Source organism: Neofelis nebulosa, chromosome 17 (assembly GCF_028018385.1).
Source record: "Neofelis nebulosa isolate mNeoNeb1 chromosome 17, mNeoNeb1.pri, whole genome shotgun sequence".
NCBI lineage: Eukaryota > Metazoa > Chordata > Mammalia > Carnivora > Felidae > Neofelis > Neofelis nebulosa.
This window is the reverse complement of record NC_080798.1, coordinates 12,458,245-12,476,910: the sequence shown is the minus strand read 5'-3', so window position 1 is coordinate 12,476,910 and position 18,666 is coordinate 12,458,245. Positions and strand designations below refer to the sequence as shown.

Here is an 18,666-nt window from a genome sequence, read left to right as displayed (position 1 = left end):
AATGGAATGACAGACCATGTTCCTGAATTGGAAGGTTTACTCCTGTTAAGATATCAGTGCTACGTGGTCAAAGGACCTACAGGTTCAATGCAATCTCTATCAAAATCCCAAGAGTACAGAAACAGAAAAACCCATCCTAAATTCACATGGAATCTCAAGGGACCCTCGGTGGCCAAAACAACCTTTAAAAAACAAAAAAAGTTGGAGGTAGTCACTTCCTGATTTCAAAACTTACTATAAAGCTGCTGTAGTCAAAAAAGTGTGGTACTGGCATAAAGACATACAGACCGAGGGAATAGTCTACAAGGCCCCAAAATGAACCATTGCATACACAGCCAAGTGGTTTTTGACAAGGGTGCCAAGACCACTGAATGGGAAAAGGACAGTCTTTTCAATAAATGGTGCTGGAAATATTGGCTATTTACACGCAAAAGCATGAAGTCAGATCTTTCCTTATACCATATTCACAAATTACCTCAAAATGCATCAAAAATCAGAACATAGGAGCAAAAACTATAAAACTCATAGAAGAAAGAATACGCCAAAAGCTTTGTGATACTGGATTTGACAATGATTTCTTGGCTAGGACACCAAAGGCACAGGGAAGAAAACACACTGACAAATTTGAAAATTTCATGAAAATTAAAAACTCTTGTGCATCAGAAGACACTGTCAATAGAGTAAAAAGGCCACACGCCAAATGAGAAAATACTTGCAAATCATATTATCTGAAACAGGATTGGTATTCAGAACACAGAGAACTCCTAAAACTCAAAGGAAAACAATCGGACTCAAAAATGGACAAAAGACTTGCACAGATATTTCTCCAAAGAAGAAACACAAATGGCTACTAAGCACATGAAAAGATGATCAATATCACTAATTATCAGAGAACCGCAAATCAAAACGAGGTACCGCTTTGCACCCATTAGGGTGGCTATTAAGGGGAAAAAAAAAAACAACCCACAGAACACAAGTGTTGGTGAGGATGAAGAAAACTGGAACCCTTGTGTATTGCTGGTGGGAACATAAAACAGTGCAGCTATTGTGAAAAATGGTATGGCAGTTCCTCAAAAATTAAAAACAGAATTACCAGGGGCACCTGGGTGGCTTAGTCGGGTAAGCATCGGACTCTTGATTCAGCACAGGTCATGATCTCATGGTCGTGAGACAGAGCCTCCCTGGGGCTCCGTGCTGGGCAAGGAACCTGCTTAAGATTCTCTCTCTCCCCCTCTCTGTCGCTCTGCCCTCCCCAACTTGCTTGCAGTCTCTCTCTCTCTCTCTCTCTCTCTCCCCCTCCCTTCCTCTCCCAAGGAAAAAAAAATAGAATTGCTAACACGATCCAACACTTCTGTTCTGGGTATACACACAAAAAATGGAAAGCAAGGGCTTGAACAGATATTTGTACACCCATGTTCACAGCAGCATTTTTCACCATAACCAAACGGTACAAACCCAAATGTCCATCAACGGATGACGAAAATGCGACAGGTGCACACGACGCGACGTCACTCAGCCATAAAAAAGAAGGAAATTCTGACATGTGTTACAACACAATCAACCTTGAAGACGTTATGCTAAGTGAAATAAACCAGGTGCAAATGGCAAATGTCGCATGACTCCACTTCCATGAGGTACGTGAAACAGTCAAATCCAAAGAGACGGAAAGGAGAACAGCGGTCGCCAGGAAGTGGCGTAAGAGAAGAACAGGGGGCGCTGTTTACGGTGCAGGGTTCCAGTGTGGGATGATGGAAACGTTCTGGAGAGGGGCAGCACGGAGGGTTGTGCAACAGTGTGGATGTACCTAAGGCCCACTTAAAGATGGTTGAAATAAAGGGTATTATGTGTATTTTACCACAATGCAAAAATCCCAGATGCTAATAAGTCTGGTGGTTACACGCAAATGAAGGCAAGTCAGGGACACGGCATTTTAAGTGGTGGTCGGATAAGGCCTTGGGTGGAAGGTCTTCGGATAGACAGGAGCGAGTGAGAAAGCATGAGCGGTCAGACGTGTACAGGCTGGCAGCATTCCGGCCGGAGGAGAGAACGGGAAAGGTCCTAATGCAGAAGCACCTGAGTGCCGTGAGGCTGGCAGACAGAGGGAGGGGGACGTGACGGGAGAAAAATGTAGAATGAATGGTGAGGCTGGGGGAACGAGCCCATGCCACAGGACCTTCCAGGCTCCTAGAACACGCTGGGTTTTATTCTGAGTAAAAGGAGAAGCCCGGGGAGGGACTGAAGCAGGTGTGACGCAGCGGGACTGAGGTTTTCAAGGGGCCTCTCTGGCTGCTGCACGAAGATTAGCCAGGACGCAGGCAGATCGATGGGACCGTCCCCTGCCAGGACCCGAGCCGCGCCTACCTCTTTGAGTGTGGATCTCCTTCGTGCAAAGCTTTTCCTCTCTCTCCAACTGGGATATCACATCTGGTTTGGAGGATGAATGCCCTGTGGAAAGAGAAGACGCGAGTGAAAACACGAAGGGCGCGAGTACTGAAAACCGTGGGTTCCCATCCCATAATGTGAGGCTCTGCCCCGCCCCGCAGCAGTGGTTACCAAACACTTTTCCGTCACGACCCACGGTGAGCAGTACGCTTGGCATCATTAGAGATCTATTCTTACCACACAAATTACTGAAGTAAATGACCAAACGAACGGTTTCTAACCACCGTCTGTTTTCCTCACATCCTTCCCCGTCTGACACCCCTCAATGGAAACAGCTGAACTTAACGCGTCAAGGTGAACCCCCGCTAAGGAGCTCTGTCCTGTAAGTATTCTAGATTAGAAGACAGTCGATGCCATTTACGAACGTCCTGACCCACCAGTGGCTCATGATCTACAAGTTTAAAAAAGATGCCTGAAATATGGAGCCAGGCGAAGACAAGCTTTAACTGTTCATTTATAGTTCATTCACACGAGACGATGTCTGCCTCGGAACAAAGACTAGAAACATCTCGTCTCCATGTTCTAAAGGGACTGGGAAACCCTGGTCTCTGAGGAGCCCTGAAGCCTTAAACTAGTGGGCGGAGGCCAGGGATGTCACTCAACATCCCAATAGGCACAGGACGGCCCTCACAACAAAGAAATATCTGCCCCCGATGCCAACAGTGCCAAGGTGAAGAAACCCTGCTCGAGGGGATGAGTGACAGAAAGGTCTCGCGCTCACCCACAGAGACCAGGTTCCGGAAGTTCTCCAGCATCACTTCTCGGTACAGCTTCCTCTGGGTGGGGTCCAGCAGCCCCAGCTCCTCCTCCGTGAAGACCACAGCCACGTCCTTGAACGTCACTGCCTCCTACAACACCAAGCACACGTAACCTCGAGCTCGCACCCCGTGGCCAGGGGAGCGGGGCAGCACGGAGAAGGTGGAGGTCCGGGGGAAGCCGTTCCCGATTCTGAGGGAACCGGGCAACTCTTCTCACAGTTTCTCCTCTTCCCCTTCCACAGTCTTACCAAACACGCTAGGGCCGTGCAGGGGAGGGGAAGGAGAGGGAAGAAGGAGAAAAACACCTTGTATACAGGTAGCATCGTGCCCTTTATACAGTTTTCATACAGATCTCAGCCAACTGTCCTGTTACTTCCCTAGGATAAGTTCCAGGAAGTGGCAATTGCACTCTTGAAAAATATGCACCCTGATTTTGTTAATATAATAGCAATTTTCCCCCATTAACTCTTCCTGTAAAAGATTACAAGTATTCTGGACTCTCTACACTCTGGCCCAAACTGGGGGGCACCTGGCTGCCTCCGTTGGTGGAGCTTTGGGACTCTTGATCTCAGGGCTGTGAGTCTGAGCCCCCCGTATGGTGTAGAGATTACTTAAAAATAAAATCTTCAAAACGAAACAACCAGAACGTAGTCTTTTCGACACAGTGTGGCAACTACACTCAAATAATAATAAAAGATCATCTTTCCATTTTTTTTCACATATTACCCGTTCATTTCCTTTGTATGAACAAAGGAATCCTACCGGAGTATCTTATGCATCAGTAAAATTCCTACTGAGAATATCAAGCCTTTTTTCTAGCATGTATAAATTCTTAGCCACCCCCCCCCCCCGCCGCCAACTCCTGTTTCCTATTTGTGTCATAACTTTTTCTGCATGGAAATAAAAACTCTAGCTGGAGTTCTGAGCACCTGTGTACTAAACAACGACTTGACATGTCTGACACAGAAGAGACAGGCACTAAGAAAAGGAATCAGGTGACGACAATGTTATGTTTGGAGACCCCCATCCACCAGATCTGCCAGCACACATGTAGCCTGGCCTGAGGTCCCCGAACAGAGAAGTCTCTTTTCTTTTGGGTCTTTCCATTTACCCTAATCGGACACCTGAAACTCCCGACTTAGGCAATGGGAACTTTAGGGTCAGCTGGGAACCGAGTGGATTTCAGGAGGTATCTGAAGGTTCACAAACCTGTTTCTTCATGTGAAAATGCAGAGACCAGGTATATCCTCACACAGCTGTTCCACAGAGTAAATGCCTGGCAAATCCCTAGTGCTCAAGATTTTTAAAAATAAGTATGTGCTGGGGCGCCTGGGTGGCTCGGTCAGTTAAGCGTCTGACTTCGGCTCAGGTCATTATCTCACAGCTTGTGGGTTCGAGCCCCACATCGGGCTCTGCGCTGACAGCTGGGAGCTTGGAGCCTGCTTCAGATTCTGTGTCTCCCTCTCTCTCTGCCCCTCCCTGCTCAAACTCTCTCTCTCTCTCTCTCTCTCTCTCTCAAAAAATAAACATTAAAAAAAAAAATTTTTTTAAATGTGCTTCTTCAAAACATACTAACGCATCAACGAATAAAACAAATATTTAACTATATAATACACACATGATTTAACTTAGAATTAAAAAAAAGGAATCTAGCTTTTAAGAAGTATTTAAATTTATTTACTTATTCATTTTTTTATTAATTTTTTTTTTTTTTTCAACGTTTTTTATTTATTTTTGGGACAGAGAGAGACAGAGCATGAACGGGGGAGGGGCAGAGAGAGAGGGAGACACAGAATCGGAAGCAGGCTCCAGGCTCCGAGCCATCGGCCCAGAGCCTGACGCGGGGCTCGAACTCACGGACCGCGAGATCGTGACCTGGCTGAAGTCGGACGCTTAACCGACTGCGCCACCCAGGCGCCCCTATTTACTTATTCATTTTTAAGTAACCTGTACACCCAACGTGGGGCTTGAACTCACAAACCCAAGATCAAGAGTCACACGCTCTACCCTGAGCCAGCCAGGCGCTCTCAGAATCTAGCTCATGCTGTTTGAAAACTAGAATTATTTTCTGAGTTCAGTCTCTGGCAGACTCTGCTGCTCCAAGCCATACTGTAGACATTCTTATCACAAAGAATGAGGCACCACATGTGAGAAAACAATCGAGCCCCTAGAACTTTCAAGAGAAAAAAAAAAACGACTGACTTCTCAGAATTTTTGTATGGGGTGAAAGGTTATATGTAAGCAAATTGTTACTGTAAACATCTCTAAAATGGTAAAATCCATGTGGGTTTTATTTTTAGTTTTAATTTTTTTTTTTAACGTTTACTTATTTTTGAGAGAGAGAGAGACAGAGCATGAACGGGGGAGGGGCAGAGAGAGAGTGAGACACAGAATCGGAAGCAGGCTCCAGGCTCTGAGCCACCAGCCCAGAGCCCGACGCAGGGCTCGAACTCACGGGCCGTGAGATCGTGACCTGAGCTGAAGTCGGACGCTTAACCGACTGAGCCACCCAGGCGCCCCCATGTGGGTTTTATGTGGAGAATGGGGTAAAACAGCAGGTCAATGACAGAAAATAATGTGACCTTTTACACTGTAGGTAATTAGCAAGTTGCATTTTAAAAATCCAAAATGGGGGGCACCTGGGTGGCTCAGTGGGTCGAGACTCTTGATCTCAGCTCAGGTTATTATCTCACTGTTTGTGGGACTGAGCCCTGTGTCGGGCTCTGCACTGACAGCTCAGACCCTGCTTGGGGTTCTCTCTCCTTCTCTCTCTCTCTGCCCCTCTCCCGCTCACTCACACTCTTTCTCTTTCAAGATAACGAAATACACATTAAAAGAAATAAAATTTTAAAAATCCAAAATGCTACTTAAACTGTGATTACAAGTCTAGACACGTAAACACAAATGGGAAAGAATATGGTACAATTAAAACTGTTCATTTGTAAACATGTTTAGAACGTGCAAGTTTTTTTTTTAAGTTTTTTAAATATCAATTTTCACGCTGTTATTTGGCAATAAACAAAAAACAAGAGGCTGGTACACAACAATTATTCAAGTGCCTGAGGTTCTTGCCAAGTAGGAGGGTAAATGCTTCCACCCTTCCCAAGTAGGGGGTTAATGCGAGAAACGCATTAATTAATTAATTAATGCGAGAAACGCATTGATTAATTAATTAATTAATGTGAAACGAGAGGTCATTTTAAGCAACAGAAAGGCAAAACCAACTTACCTGGAATTTGGTCATTTTTTTCTCCTTTTCCTTTTGGGGAAGGGCAGAGTTCTGGGAAGGCAAAGCTGTGGATGGGAAAGCCGTCGTGAGAGAGCCGTCAGTCCACATGGCACTTGTGGGAACCCCAAGAGGTGCCCCTGTAGACCAGGGGCTGGATTCCAGCTTCCTCTGGGCTCCTCCAGACAGCTGCCTGAGCTCAGGAACAGCCCCTCACCAAAGTGCTTCTGGTAGCTTCCAGAGTATTCCTGAGCCTGGGTCTCAGAGGAAATGAGAAGCAGGCAGGCAGTATAACTTAACGGGGCCAAGGTGCATGGGTTCAAGCTCTGCATTTCCACTTACTACTTTCTACTCATTACCAGTGTAAACCTTGAGCAAATTATTAATCTTTCTGTGCCTCAATCCAGTCACCTGTAAATGGGCATAATAATAATGCGGGTATTCCCTATTCCCTAAGGTGTCAGACAGGCAGATGCTTTCATGCTTCCCGAAACTTCCCTTGCAAATGTGCTTTCTAGAAAATAAATCTTTTCAGAAACTCACTAATTCAGAGATGAAGGCTCCAGGTGGCGAGTCACCGATACCCTAGGAAAGTCTAATTATTATTATTCTTTTTTAATGTTTAATTTATTTTTGAGAGAGGCACACACAGAGAATCCGAAGCAGGCTCCAGGCTGCCAGCACGGAGCCTGACTCGGGGCTCGAACTCACCAACGGTGAGATCACGACCGAGCCCAAGTTGCAGGCTCAACCGACTGAGCCACCCAGGAGCCCCTAGGAAAGTCTAATTCCGACCGGTTGCCCACAGATAATCTGTTCTGCTGCTAATGAAAAACTGCCATGATTTCCCCCCAATGACACCATTTTAATAGGTGTAATTACTTGAGCATGTTATTAAGCTCAACAAAGTTTCCTCTCCCATATGCATGAAGGCAATGACTGACTGAAACCGCAGACTAAGAAATCCTGCTGCATCTTAAATGAACAACACGCAGCTGTTACACGTTCACAACACTTAAGGACTCAGTACACCGCAGGCACTCTGCGAAGCCGTGCGCAGGACTGTTTCTCTGCGATAAGCCACAAAGAACTTTCCCCGGGATCCAGCTGAAGATAACTCTCCTTCCTAATCAAGGGTCTGGGAAGAGTCCAGGAATCCCGGAACGGCCCCACAGCAGAGATCGGTGAAGGGCCAGTGGAGCTGCAGCCGGGGCTCCGACCCCACGCCCCCGATGCCAGCCTCTCAGGAGCTTCTAAATAACAGGGGGCCCGATATTATGACAGCATTCCCGGCACCACCCAACATTTTACTAGGCACTAGGCACTGGTTTTAAGCGTTTCGTATATAATCTCATCTAATTCTTAGAAGAACACTACTGGGCAGGCACTAACCCTTTTCAGCCAGGGGGAAACGGAGGCAGGGAAATGCTAATCACTCGCCCAGTGTGTCACCTCGAGGCACACGCACAGCTGGCTCTAGGGGTGAGGGAGGAGAGCTCTGGGCGCGGAGAGCGCGGGAGACCTTCAAACTCCGCACGCCACGCGCGCCCGCCCCCACGCGGAGGCTTCGTCGCCACTGCCTCCGTCCCCGCCCTCCGCCGCGGCTCCCATGCCCCAGGAGCGAGGACCCGGCGGCTGCTGGCCTCACGCCGAGGCCGAGAAGGCTCGGAGGGACCGCAGGGGCGCGGGGTTAACTCACCTCCCTGCCAACAATCTCGGCCCCGACCTCGCCTTCCTGGAGCGGAAGTGTCCCCGACTGTACCCCGCTCCTGGACTACACTTCCCAGAATGCCCAAGCGGAAGCGCCTCCGATTTCACGCAACTCCTGGACTACATTTCCCAGAATGCAGCTTGCGGGACCGCGCTTCCAACAGCTGACTCTCGTTTGGGTGTAAAGCGGGTTCAGGTTGGGTTACCTCGCTGCTGCTGTAACTGTCAGGTTTCTTTTTGTTTTATTCATTTCTTAGAGCGCCTGAGAAAATTGCGAGTTGAAAAAAATTCGGTCGTATTAAAGAAAAACGGACCAAAATTTTTAGGGGAAGGCTGGATCTCAAACTTGTATCAAATGCCGGCTCCCCGATATCTCCAATACCACCGTCGGGTAATACACGGAGTTTATTGCTAATCGCAGGAAGGGAGAACACCACCGCGATGGACACGGCACCTTGACACGGACACGAAGTCAAGGTTGAATTTACTGAGAATTGCAAGTTCGGTTGCAGGCGGGTCTTTCAGTGCGACGGACTTGGATTAGACTCGCGTAGGCCAGGATTGGGGAGAACAGCAAGGGTTTTTAGGTGCCAACGGTTGCTTTCTTTTGCAGAGATTGAAGAATTGATGGACCTTGTGGAAGTTCCTTTGTTGAACAATCAAGCACTTTGCTAGGACAGGAATCCCCTGGAGTACTAAACCTGTGCTAATGACGACTGAACAGTTATGTTAACGTAGACGGTAGACGGTGGTAAAGGAGGTAGGTAGATAGGAAATTTCAGTCTTCGGTGACCATAGCTGTTCCACGCTGTGTCTCGTGCGGAGGGGAAGGAACAGAGGTAAAGGGAGTGTGTTTGACTCCTCTGCCTCCTTTATTCCACAAGGTACCTAAGGGCTCTTGACACCGTTTTGTGGCATGATCTATTCATTTCAATATGCTAAGAATTTACAAAAAGTAGATACAAATGTTGATTACGCCTAAAAGAGAAATATCTTGAACTTCATTTAAAAAAAATGAGTTGTGTTTAAAAAAAAAAAAGCCAAGTAAATTAAAAAATCTAATTGGCTTTATGTAACCATTCATGAATTAAGCAGCATCCCTTCTAGTAAATGGAAAGAAGCTCCTGGGAGCTTTCCAAAGTAAACAAGACCTTTCGTTCCTCACCTGAGATAAAGAGCCCAAGACCCTATCCAGTTTATACTGGCTCTCAGAGCATGCCCATAGCCCCTTCTCCTTGTCCGACAGTTACCTCTGCTTCATTATCCTATTGAAGTCTCCACCCAAAGAGAAGCACAAGAGGGTATTAACATAACATAGGATGCATGTGTAGGCATGTTTTCTAAGCGCCTATGCACGACCTTATGCCCACCTTTGCATAAAATGACAAAGCTCCTCCTACTGAATATTCATCCTAAACCCCAAAAAGAAACCTCTCACCGCTGCCAGGGGAGTCACAGCTTTGGAAGTTATTCCCTGTGATCTCCTTATTTGCTGCAAATAAAATTTCCTTTGTGTGACAGCTCCATTTGGTGTTGTCTCTATCTGTAACTCAACAAGGAGCAAACTCACGCTAGTTTGGTGGCAGAACCGAACTAAAATGGAGTCTCTTAGGTCAGGGACAAAATGGAGATGGTTAATGCAGGTGCAAAAAAGGAAACTTAACCTAACCTTACAGGAATTTACAGCTCATCTCAGAAATCAGTGGAGGACACCAGTCAATCCCCAAATGCCAAGTCTGTTCACGGCTGTGTCTGGACTTCCTTTCCTTGACTCAGCTACCCTGATCCAAATAAGAAAGAAGACCACTAGGCAGCCAATCAACTAAAAAAGACAAATGACTTCCATATTTGTCCCATAAATACCCCTTAGCCTGTGAACAACTCAGAACTCTTGTTTCTGTAGCTTTGAGATTCCTGGTTTGCAGGTCAAAAGCCTTGCCATAAACTCATCCTGCTTTGTTTCATTCAGTATGCAGAAATTGCCTTTTGACATACCCAATCCCTATTCAGATTTTCCAATTACCTCCCAAATCTTTCATAACTGGTTTGTTCAAGTCAGCATGACTTGTTGTTCATTCCGTTTATCTACTCAGGTGCATTTATCCTTGAATACAGCCCTTTCAGTTTACCTTTTCAGATCTTTGACCTGTGGAGGAATTGGGTCAGTTGTCATGATGTCCCAGTTAACTGGATCCAAATAATTGGATCTCTCCAGTTATTTTTTGTGTCATTAAATAATTTGTTCTTCTATGTATCTCCTTTAAAGTTTACTTTTTAAGTTTATTTATTTATTTATTTTTAGTAATCTCTACACCCAACATGGGTCTTGAACTCATGACCCCAAGATCAAGAGTTTCATGCTCTTCCAATTGAGCCAGCCAGGTGCCCCTATTTTTTAAAGTTTTAATTTTAATCCCAATTATTTAGCATTCAGTGTTATATTAGCTCAGGTGTATAGTATAGTGATTCAATTCCTAAAAGTTTAAATCTAAAGTCCTGATAGATTTGAGTTTATCTCTCTGGACAAAAAGACCATGGAGGATAGTGAAAATATCTGAACACCAACTGAAGCCAATTCAAATCCTGGGCAATGCACCTCTGAATAGGAAAATAGATAACATTAAATATGTGAAAAATGGTGATTTTAAAGAAAAGAACCATTTTAAGATCAAAAGATTCTTCCCCAAAATAAAAACGTTTGGTAACATTTGTTTTGCTGTTTTATATATTAAGCAGGATCAACCTGATAATAGGAAAGATAAAAATGACTGACAAAAAATATAACAGAGGCTTCCACTTTGAGTAATGGCAAAATAGGTAACTCCCATTAAACACACACACACACACACACACACACACACACACACACACACACAGTCTGTTGATAAGCACCAGTAAGCTAACAGTGTGTACAGAATTTCAGGAGAATAAGTTCTGAAATTCAGGAGAACTTGGAGCCACTTTTCCCCTGAGGGGCACTGGCCAGTTCTGAAAATGGTAAGGCTGAGAAGCAAGGCACTCATCTCTGACACTGTGATGACTCCAGGGTTATAAAAGTTGGAGTCCACGGCCTGCCAAGAGTGGATAACTGATAAAACTCCTATATTTTGTGTTGGATACCAGGAACCACTGAATCCTGGAGGTAAGAGTGAATAGCATACAGATCTGCCCTGGTAGGGGTCTGCAGCCCAAATCCAAATCAGCTGTAACCTTAAAACTATGTAAAAGGAATCCTGAATTGCTAATACTTTCGGGTACCTGAGGGTCAAGTGAATATCCTCTTTGGAAAAAAGATATCACCCTAAGCCTGAAATTATTTTGACAAATTTTTAAATACAATATCAGACAAAATATATTTTAAGTCAAAAACTATTGATAGACCACACGAAAGTTGCACACGGATGTTCAAAGCCCATTATATTAATATCCAGAAAAGTGGAAACCAGTGTCCATCAACTGATGAATGGGTAAACAAAATGTGGTCTATCTATACTATGGAATATAACTTGGCCATAAAAAGAGAATAAAGTACTGATACATGGTGAACCTTGAAAACATTATGTTAAGTAAAAGAAACCAGCCCAAAAGGATGTATATGATTCCATTTATATGAAATGTCCATAATACGCAAATACATAGAGACAGAAGGTAGACTGGGAGTTGCCAGGGGCTGGGGGTGGGTAGGCAGAATAGGGAGGGACTGTGCATGGGTATAGAGTTTCATTCTGGAGTGATGAAAATGTTCTGGAGGGAGAATAATGGTGAGGTACACAATTGTGTGAATATACTAAAAATCCACTGAATTGTATACTTTAAAAGGGTGACTTGGGGCGCCTGGGTGGCTCAGTCGGTTAAGCGGCTGACTTCGGCTCAGGTCACGATCTCACAGTCCGTGAGTTTGAGCCCCGCATCGGGCTCTGTGCTGACGGCTCAGAGCCTGAAGCCTGTTTCAGATTCTGTGTCTCCCTCTCTCTCTGACCCTCCCCTGTTCATGCTCTGTCTCTCTCTGTCTCAAAAATAAATAAACGTTAAAAAAAAAAATTAAAGGGTGACTTTTATCAAATGTGAATTAAATCAACACATGTTTTAAAAACATTGCTAGAGAGACCCTTCATAATGTTAAAATGTTAAGTTCACCAAGAACATACAACAATTCTAAATTGTGTGCACCTGTATAATTAATAGGCTGGCTGAATTTTGCCCCTAGATCCTGGAAGATAGCCATTAAATCCTTAGAATCTGCTAAGTGACAGGAGTCTTTCTTATTTATGAGGGTTCCCTCAGACCACACCTGACAGTTTACACCGGCCAGATGAGTTTTGGGGGGAGGGCAAGATAATTTTATGATAATGGATGACTCAGGATGGGGGCTGATCACACCAGAAAGACTAACCATGTGATTGGGGGGGGGGGTTGGTACTTTGAACCAGGTGATATCAATCTATGGAGGGGAAGGAGACTGGAGACTGAGCCCCAAGACTAATGATTCATTCGACCATGCCTACATAATAAGGCCCCAGCAAAGTCAATGGTCTTCTTCATTTTGACTGTTTACCTGTATTAGTTATATTAAGACCTTTTGCAGGATTCTTCTGAGTAAAATTTATATGAAATTTTTGAGATGAACTCAATATAATTTTCTCCCTTTTACCCATTTAACAAATAAGTTCTGGGCACAGCTACAAAGTGCTAACCAGTGGTAAGATGTAGCTTCAGGAAGTGGGGGGGAGATGGTGGAGTAGGGGGATCCTAAGTTCACCCTGTCCCTTGGATACACCTAGATAACATCCACATCAGTGTAAATAACCCAGAAAGTGATTTGTTGACTGGCAGAACAGACTCTCCACCCCTAAATGTAGAGAAGAGACCACATAAAAAAGGGTAGGAAGGGTGGAGATGCAGATAGGAACCAAACTGACCTGCAGGACCATACGCAAGAGGATGCCTCAGTTGGAGAGAAAGGAAAGGAGCAGACCACACTAGGCAACCCCGGCATAGGGGACCCACACTGGAAAGACAAATCCCCATTAACATTTGGCTTAAAAATCAGAGGGACTTAATTTCATGAGTTCTTACCGTCAGTGGGGTTTAACACCTAGAACTTTAAAAATCAGTGGGGCTCAGATCTAGGAGAAGTGGAGGTTAATAGGAAACTGGGTCCCTGCCCTTAAAAAGAGTGTAACAAACAGCCCCACCGAGATATAGCTTAGAAGCAGCAGTCTGAAAAACACCTGAGGCTCAAAGGAAGGGGATTTATTTACTAATCTCAGAACATGTGCTGGAGGGACAAAGATCTTTATGAGACTTCTCCAAGAACAAAAGAACTGGTGGAAACCATTTCCCTCCCCCCAACCCCAGTCTAGATACAAGACAACTGTGGGAATCAGCATAGTGTCAACACTCTCCCCCTAGCTTGCGAACAGCATGCCCCATCCCCACACTCTCCTGAAGACTCACACCCTCTGACCTACCTTGTGCAGTATTCCTAAGTGGCTACAGGTCCCCCACAACAGACCTGTGCAAACCTTGCTAACATCATGAGCTGCCCCTGCCCCTGTACTCTCCTGTAGACCAACATCTCCAACGTGCCCTCAGCAGGAGTCTATCCAAAGTGGTGACACAAATATGGCAGTATGCAAGCAGCCCCAACAGAGGCCAGTACCACCACTCTAAAGGGACTCCTTTCCCAGAGAGAGGGGAAGATAAGCACATATATCAGTCCAATTGTGGCTCAAGCAATTGGCTGGGGACAGACATCTGGTCTGATTGTGGCCCTGCAAACCAATGAAAACTTCTTAGGGGACAATACACGGAGAGCACCCTGCAGTTCAGTGCTACTAAATCTGTGGAAAAAGCCTGGTCTGACCCAACTCAGGCCCAAGGTGGCCCCAGACTGGCCCCCTAACAACACAGAGACCAAATTATGCCTACAACAGGCAAAGAGTCAGTGCAGATGACTGGACTGAAGGCAAATGTGGCTTAGCCACAACAGTAGGGTGCATACAACACATGTAGGAGACATCCATGAAGTGCAAGTTTCTGGTGAATAGGGGACATTGAACTTGAGGGCACTACAGGACCTCTTTTTCATATGGTCACTACTTTCAAGAGCAAGAGACATAGCTGACGTTCCTAACACAGAAACAGACACACAGAGTTAGACAAAATGAGGAGACAGAGGAATACGTTACAAATGAGAGAACAGGACAAAATCATACCAAAAGAGAGTTAAACAAAATGGAGACAAGTAATATATCTGACAGATAAGCTAAAGAAATGGTCATAAAGATACACACTGGACTTGAGAAAAGAGTGAAGGACCTTGGTGAGTCCCTCAACAAAGACAAAACATAAAAAGGACCAGAGATGAAGAACTCAAAAAGTGAAATTGAAAATGCTCTACAGGGAATAAAGGGTAGATTAGAGGAAGTAGAAGAATGGATCAGTGATGGGTATACTGAGTAATGGAAAGCAATCAAACTGAACATGAGATAGAAAAAAGAATAATAAAATGAAAGTAGGTTAAGGGAACTCAGCAACACCATCAAGCATAACAACATTTGCATTATAGGGACCCCAGAAGGAGAAGAGAGGGAAGAGGAGGCAGAAAATTTGTTTGAAGAAATAATAGCTGAAAAGTTCCTGCATCTGGAAAAAGTAACAGAAATCCAAATTCAGGAGGCACAGAGAGCCCTCAACAAAATTGATCCAAGGAAATCCACACCAAGACACATAGTAATTAAAATGGCAATAAGTAGTGATAGAGAATTTTAAAAGCTGCAAGAGAAAAGAAACCAGTTACATACAAGGGAAATCCCAGAAGGCTATCAGCTGATTTTTCAGCAGAAACTTTGCAGGCCAGAAGGGAGTGGCATGATCTATTCAAAGTGCTGAAAGAAAAAAAAAATCCTGCAGCAAAACAAACTCTATTCAGCAATGCTGTCATTCAGAATAGGAGAGATAAAGAGTTTCAGAGTTTCCAAGACAAAAAAAAGTTTCAAAAACTAAGAAAAGTTAAGGAATTCATTACCACTAAAACATCCCTACGAGAAATGTTAAAGGGGACTCTGAGTGGAAAGGAAAGGCCACAAGCAGGAGTAAGAAAAGTAGGAAGCATAAAAACAGCAAAATTAAATATATCTATTAAAATAAGTCAAAGGATTAACAAAATAAAGGGATATAAAGTATGACGCCATTTACCTAAAACGTTGGGGGGGGGGGTGGGTGGGAAGGAGGAATAAAGAATGGGTTCAAACTTAAATGACCACAAACTGCTATATGCAGAAGGTGTTATATACAAGCCTAATGGTAACTACGAGTCAAAAACCACTAATAAATATGCAAAGAATAAAGACAAAAGATTCCAAGGATGTCACTAAAGAAATCCAGCAAACCATGAAAGAAGAGAGCAAGAGAATAGAGGAATAGAGAAGAACTAGAAAAAGAAAACATAAAATGAATAACAAAATGGCAATAAGTACACACCTATCAATAATTATTTTGAATTTAAATGGATTAAATGCTCATTCAAAAGACAACACATGGCAGAATGGATAAAAATACAAGACACATCTATATGCTGCCCATGAGAGACACATTTCAGACCTAAAGACACCTGCAGATTGAAAGTGAAAGGATGGAAAAGGATTTATCATGCAAATGGAAATGAAAAAGAAAGCCAGGGTAGCAATACTGGTACTATGCTGAATAAAAGTAGTGAGAGTAAACATCCTTGTCTTGTTCCTAACCTTAGGGAGAAAGATCTCACTTTTTAACCCTTGAGTATGATCTTAGCTGTGGGTTTTTCATATATGGCCTTTATTATGTTGAGGTATGTTCCCCCAAACCAACTTTGTTGAGGGCTTTTATCCTAAATGGATGTTGTACCTTGGTAAGTGCTTTTTCTGCATCTATTGAAATGATCATATAGTTTTTATCTTTCCTGTGTTGATGAGCTGCATCACATTGATTGGTGAATACTGAACCACCCTCTTATCTCAGGAATAAATCCCATTTGATTGGGGTGAATGATTTTTTAAAAATCTGCTGTTTGATTCAGTTTGCTAATATTTTGTTGAGGATTTTTGCATCTATGTTCATCAGAGATATTAGCTTGTAGGGTTTTTTTTTTGTAGTGTCTTTATCTGGTTTTGGTATCAGGGTAATGCTGGCCTCAGAGAATGAATTTGGAAGCTTTACTTTCTCTTCTATTTTTTGGAATAGTTTGAAAAGAATAGATACTAATTCTTCTATAAATGTTTGGTAGAGTTCACTTGTGACGCTGTCTGGTGCTGGAATTTTGTTTGGTGGGAGTTTTTTGATTACTGATTCAATTTCATTGCTCATCTATTCAAATGTTCCATTTCTTCCTTATCCAGTTTTGGTAGGCTATATTGTTTTAGGAATTTACCCACTTCTTCTAGGATGTCCAGTTTGTTGGCGTATAATTTTTCATAATGTTCTCTTATAATTGTTTGTATGTCTGTGGTATCAGCTGTTATTTCTCCTCTTTGATATCTGATTTTAGTTTGAGCCTTCTCTCTCTCTCTCTCTCTCTCTTTCTACTTTTATTCAACATAGTACCATAAGCCTTAGCCACAGCAATCAGACAAGAAAAAGAAATGACATGCATCCAGATCAGCAAAGAAGTAAAACTTTCACTATTTGCAGATTACATGATATCATATATAGAAAACCCTAAAGACTCCACCAAAAAACTACTAGAACTGATAAATGAATTCAGGAAGGTCACAGGATCCAAACTCTATATACATAATTCTGTTGCTCTTCTATATGCTAACAATGAAGTGGCAGAAAGATAAATTAAGAAAACAATCCCATTTATAACTGCAAAAAAAATTCCTAGGAATAAACTTAACCAAGAAAGTGAAAGAAGCCCTGTACTCTGAAAACTATGAAACATTCGTTAAGTAAATTGAAGATGATACAAACAAATGGAAACATATTCCATGCTATGCACTGGGAGAACAAATATTGTTAAAATGTCCATAATACCCAAATACTCTACACATTTAAGGCAATCCCTATAAAAACCAATAGCATTTTTCACAGAACTAGAACAAATAATCCTAAAATTTGTATGGAGCCACAAAAGACCCAAAATACGAACGCAATATTGAAAAATAACAAAACTGGAGATATCATGATCCCAGATTTCAAGATATACTACAAAGCTATAGTAATAAAAGCAGTATAATATTGACACAAAAATAAACACGCAGATTAATGGAACAAAATAGAGAGGCCATAAATAAACCCACAGTTGGCCAACAGGCACATGAAAAGATGCCCAACATCACTTATCATCAGGGAAATACAAATCAAAACTAAAGTGAGATATCATCTCACACCTGTCAGAATGGCCAAAATAAAAAACACAAGAAACAAAAAATGTTGGCAAGAATGTGGAGAAAAAGGAACATTTGTGCACTGTTGTGGGAATGTAAACTCATGCAGCTACTGTGGAAAACAGCACGGAGGTTCCTCAAGAAATTAAAAATATATGGGCGCCTGGGTGACTCAGTTGGTTAAGCATCCGACTTCGGCTCAGGTCATGTTCTCCCAGTTCATGAGTTGGAGCCCCATGTCAGGCCCTGTGCTGACAGCTCAGAGCCTGGAGCCTGCTTCGGATTTTGTGTCTCCCTCTCTCCTTGCCCTTTCCCTGCTCGTGCTCTGTCTCTCTCTCAAAAACAAACATTAAAAAAAAGAAATTAAAAATGGAATTACCATTTGATCCAGTCATTCCACCACGGGTTATTTACCCAAAGAATACAAAAACACTAAGTGAAAACAAAACAAAACAAAACATATGCACCCCTATGTTTACTGCAGCACTATTTACCATAGCCAAGTCATGGAGGGAGCCCAAGTGTCCATCGATAGATGAACGACTAGAGAAGATGTGGTAAATACATACACAATGGAATATCATTCATCTGTAAAAAAAAAAAAAAAAAAAAAAAAGAAGTCTTGCCACTTGTGACAATATGGATGGATCTAGAAAGTATGATGCCATGTGAAATAAGTCATTCAGAGAAAAATACCATGTGATTTCACCAGTATGTGGAATTTAAGAAACAAAACAAAGACAAAAAAGACAAATGAAAAAACAGACTCTTAGCTATAGAAAACAAACTTCTGGTCACCAGAGGGAAGGTAGATGGGGGGATGGATGAAATAGGTGAAGGGGGTCAAGGGCACACTTATCGTGATGAGCACTGAATAATGTATAGAATTGTTGAGTCACTGTACTGTGCACCTGACACTAATATAACACTGTAGGTTAATTGTGCTGGAATTAAAGCAATAAAATAAATATTAAAAAAATATACGCTTTCGGGGCAAAAAGCAAAGACCGTAGCTTCAGCAGTGAACAAAGTCTCTGCGTTCATAGAGCTTATATCTTACTGCACAACATGTATATCTAATCATATTTTCTAGATTTATAACCATTTATAAGTTAGTTAACCACTATTATGAACTCTCGACCTCCAAAACAATTTCAGAATT

General features: G+C 43.0%; 1 protein-coding gene across 2 annotated transcripts in view; it reads right to left on the bottom strand.

The window, feature by feature from the left end:
- The window catches only part of ZNF235 (zinc finger protein 235), a 30,058-nt gene extending 21,816 nt beyond the window's left edge, over positions 1–8,242 (bottom strand). The window contains exons 1-4 of one of the 2 annotated variants that reach the window (XM_058709077.1): positions 8,126–8,242; positions 6,430–6,494; positions 3,164–3,290; positions 2,347–2,445 (exon numbers count right to left, since the gene is read on the bottom strand). In XM_058709077.1, coding sequence (XP_058565060.1) covers positions 2,347–2,445; positions 3,164–3,290; positions 6,430–6,444 — 241 coding nt within the window. In that variant the 5' untranslated portion in view covers positions 6,445–6,494; positions 8,126–8,242. The remainder of the gene's footprint in view (positions 1–2,346; positions 2,446–3,163; positions 3,291–6,429; positions 6,495–8,125) is intronic. The other variant, XM_058709079.1, reaches the window with a different exon arrangement.
- Between the last annotated feature and the right edge of the window lie 10,424 nt (positions 8,243–18,666).